This window comes from Octopus bimaculoides, chromosome 1 (assembly GCF_001194135.2).
Source record: "Octopus bimaculoides isolate UCB-OBI-ISO-001 chromosome 1, ASM119413v2, whole genome shotgun sequence".
Lineage (NCBI taxonomy): Eukaryota > Metazoa > Mollusca > Cephalopoda > Octopoda > Octopodidae > Octopus > Octopus bimaculoides.
In genome coordinates this window covers 99,238,493-99,241,905 of record NC_068981.1, presented here as the reverse complement: position 1 = coordinate 99,241,905, position 3,413 = coordinate 99,238,493, and the positions used below count along the sequence as shown (strand labels likewise).

Sequence of the window (3,413 nt, the reverse complement as noted above, 5' to 3'; positions counted from 1 at the left end):
TGGTTCTTGTGCGGGTGGCACATAAAAGACACCATTTCGAGCGTGGCCGTTTTCGTGCGGGTGACACGTAAAAGCACCCACTACACTCTCTGAGTGGTTGGCGTTAGGAAGGGCATCCAGCTGTAGAAACTCTGCCAAATCAGACTGGAGCCTGGTGTTGCCATCCGGTTTCACCAGTCCTCAGTCAAATCGTCCAACCCATGCTAGCATGGAAAGCGGACGTTAAATGATGATGATGATGATAGGATTCTGCAGTAGTGACTGTTGTATGGTCTTTAATTGGGTACTGTAATCCTGAATTCAATTTCTATTACAATTCAGCATTGGTCTCATGTTTTTTTCTCTTTTACATGTCTTAGGAGAGGCGATAGAGCAATGTCTATGATTCTTTTCAGGGTCACTAAGATTAGGGGGAGTTATTCTTGTACCAGAGATATGCCCTGAATGCTTTCAGTAGATTGTACTCTATTAAAGGCATCTAAAGGTCAGTTGGTAGTGTTGAGTTAGCAGATTAAGTCTAATGCCTAAAAACAAGAACAATCCCTTCAACAGGCTTCTGCATAATTTTCATTTATCTCATTTTACATGCAGGGTTTTGATTAACCCAAAGCTATAGTTAAAGACATTTGACCCAAGGTGTTATGCAATGGGAGTGAATCTGAAATCGTGTGGTTGCAAAATAAACTTCTTAACCACAAAGCCATATATTTCTTTCTTGAAAAACATCTCAAATCCTCCTCTTCTTATGCCCCATCTTCTTACGCACCACTATCATTATCATCTTCATCATGTGGATTGTGGTATTGGTAGATTCTGAACTAAATGCTTTACAGCATTCGAATATATTGCACTACATTCTGAGTTCAAACCCTACTGAGTTTGTTAAACATATGCTAGTGGCTAATCAATTGTCATTACTGATTGCTGAAATATTTGGCCTTATACCAACATAAACTGTTATTCTCTCATGGATTAAGTAGAGACTGAGTAATTGGATGATGTAATGATTTTAGTACAGGTAATATGCTTAATAGCTAATAAATAGTTTGACAAGACATGAGTGTGGAGAAAAGTTATGTGTCTCAATAGGAGTGAAGATTGTATAAAGTTAAGGAGGACATCTAAAAGTTGAGTTAATGTGTTTCTTTGGAAGAAAGTGATTGGTAGATTGATTTTAGTTATAGACAACAGTATTGCTATGAAATTGAGGCATAGGGATAAAGCTAGGGCAAGTATGGTCCTGATTAGTGGTGAGTAAAGGAAATGGATATCCTGGAAGAAAGAAGAGACTTGTGTGATGGCTGGAATTTTGTATTATATTGGTTTTACTGTCATCACTCCATCAGACAAGGAAATAGTTTGTAGAGAAGACTTGGGAATTGAAATTGTTTATTTTATATTTTGTGTTTTTTAGGAATTGAAAATTAATGACAGTTGATTTTATTTGTAGCCACCCATGTATTACAATGAAATGTCTGAGCGTTTGGCCCAACCTGGAGTAGCTGTTGGTCTGGCCTGGACTGAGAATGGAGGGCAAATTATGTTTGTAGAAGCTCTAAGTATGGCTGGAGAAGGTCAGCTCACTTTGACTGGACAGCTTGGTGATATAATGAAGGAGTCAGCCACACTGGCCCTTAACTGGGTGAGGAGTCATGCTAAAAAGGTAATCATTATCAATACAGGGGTTAAGAAAATCAATTTGTTTTCTAGTCTCATACTGTATCTTGAGGTTGTAACTTTTTATAAACCACATAATAGTTATGTGGAAAGGAGTAGTTTTTTGAAATTGTGTTCTCTCTTCTAAACCATTTTTGCTTTTTAATCCTCCAGGACCAATAAAGTATATATTTACTTTCTACAAATTTGTGGTTATGTGCCAATGTGAGAAATTAGTATTAACCACCAATTTATCTGCTTCTGCTACAAGATATACAAATGTTAGTGCATCTTTAAAAGAATAGATACAAATAACCACTGTGTAAAATAAAATCTGTGTTTAGTTTATAATGAAGATTTCATAGGGGTATTAGTATTTGTGATTAGTTTATAAGACTGGTCTCTTTCTCTCTCTCTCTCTCTCTCTCTCTCTCCCTCCCTCTCTCTCTCTCTCTCTCTCTCTCTCTCTCTCTCTCTCTCTCTCTCTCTCTCTCTCTCTCTCTCTCTCTCTCTCTCTCTCTGTACATCCACACAAACACATACATCATTTGAAAACATATCAGATTAGTCATTGACATGACCAACTATGAACAGTGTACCTAATGTATGTTCGTTTGCTATGATTTCAAATACTATGTAGAAATTAGAGAGGAAAGACAAAGAAAAGAATCAATAGTATGGAAGAGAAAATCAGTTTTGAATCACTAATGAGGTTTCTTAATTGAGCTGTAAGCTGGAAGGTAACAAGTACCTATATAACTATGACTGGAAAACTTCTCATACCTTTTATTTGATATTGCCCTTATGATATTGAAAGTTTATCTAATCAAGGACCACTTTCATTAACAAGACTTTCAGTCAGAAATTATGCGACCCAGGATTTCATAGATTATGTGGTCCATCCCAAGTGTGTGGTGCAGTAAAATAAACTTTTGACAGAAAGTACAAGTAACACCTGACTGAAGATAAGCTAGCACATGTCAAGATTACTCACTCAGGGCTGATACTGGCAAAACACACTGAAATCATGTAGTACACATATACTAGTACCAGTTAAAGTACTCACTGTAAACTCTGATCATGAAATAAATATCTGCTTATCACTATAAATAGCTCAGATCAATAAAAACAGTACCCACTTTCCTGATCTTTGCAATCATTTCATCAATGATATGATCATTCATCAATTTCTATAATGAATTAATTGACCAGTTCAAAAGATTTGTACATGATTCAGAAGGATGATAGTATCTCTTTCTTTTTGCAGAAATTTACATTTTGAATGGTCAAAATAAGTCAAAATTGAGTGTTGGTGTTATACAACTTACTTAATACTTACAGAACATGTTATTAGGGACTGTGTCATATAAAACCATAATGCTCTTGTACTCAATGTTGGCTAGATTGTTGTACAGAATGCCCAAAGTTATTTAACTCTGGAAATTGTTTAGCTTCAGGCCATTGATTGAATGGATCCCTACTGTGACCACCTGTTGTTTTTAGTGGTATATAAGATCACATCACTTGATGAGTCCTTTCTTTAATTAAGTTGGTAGGGTGTTATTTAAGAGAGATTTTGCTGCTGTTTCTGTTAAGATGAGTTGACAATAAAGACTTTATTGAGCTGAACTCTGGAAATACCAGAAGTTGAGAGAGATGTCAGTATGTTTCGATTAATAATTTTTTTAAAAAACAGTCAACACTAAACTAAAAAGAAAACAAACCATACTGAATATATATATATATATATATATATA

General features: G+C 35.5%; 1 protein-coding gene across 2 annotated transcripts in view; it reads left to right on the top strand.

Moving 5' to 3' along the window:
* The window catches only part of LOC106879277 (lon protease homolog 2, peroxisomal), a 37,014-nt gene that overhangs the window by 26,482 nt on the left and 7,119 nt on the right, over nucleotides 1-3,413 (top strand). For both annotated transcript variants that reach the window (XM_052968590.1, XM_052968595.1), the window contains exon 14: nucleotides 1,451-1,663. In XM_052968590.1, coding sequence (XP_052824550.1) covers nucleotides 1,451-1,663 — 213 coding nt within the window. The remainder of the gene's footprint in view (nucleotides 1-1,450; nucleotides 1,664-3,413) is intronic.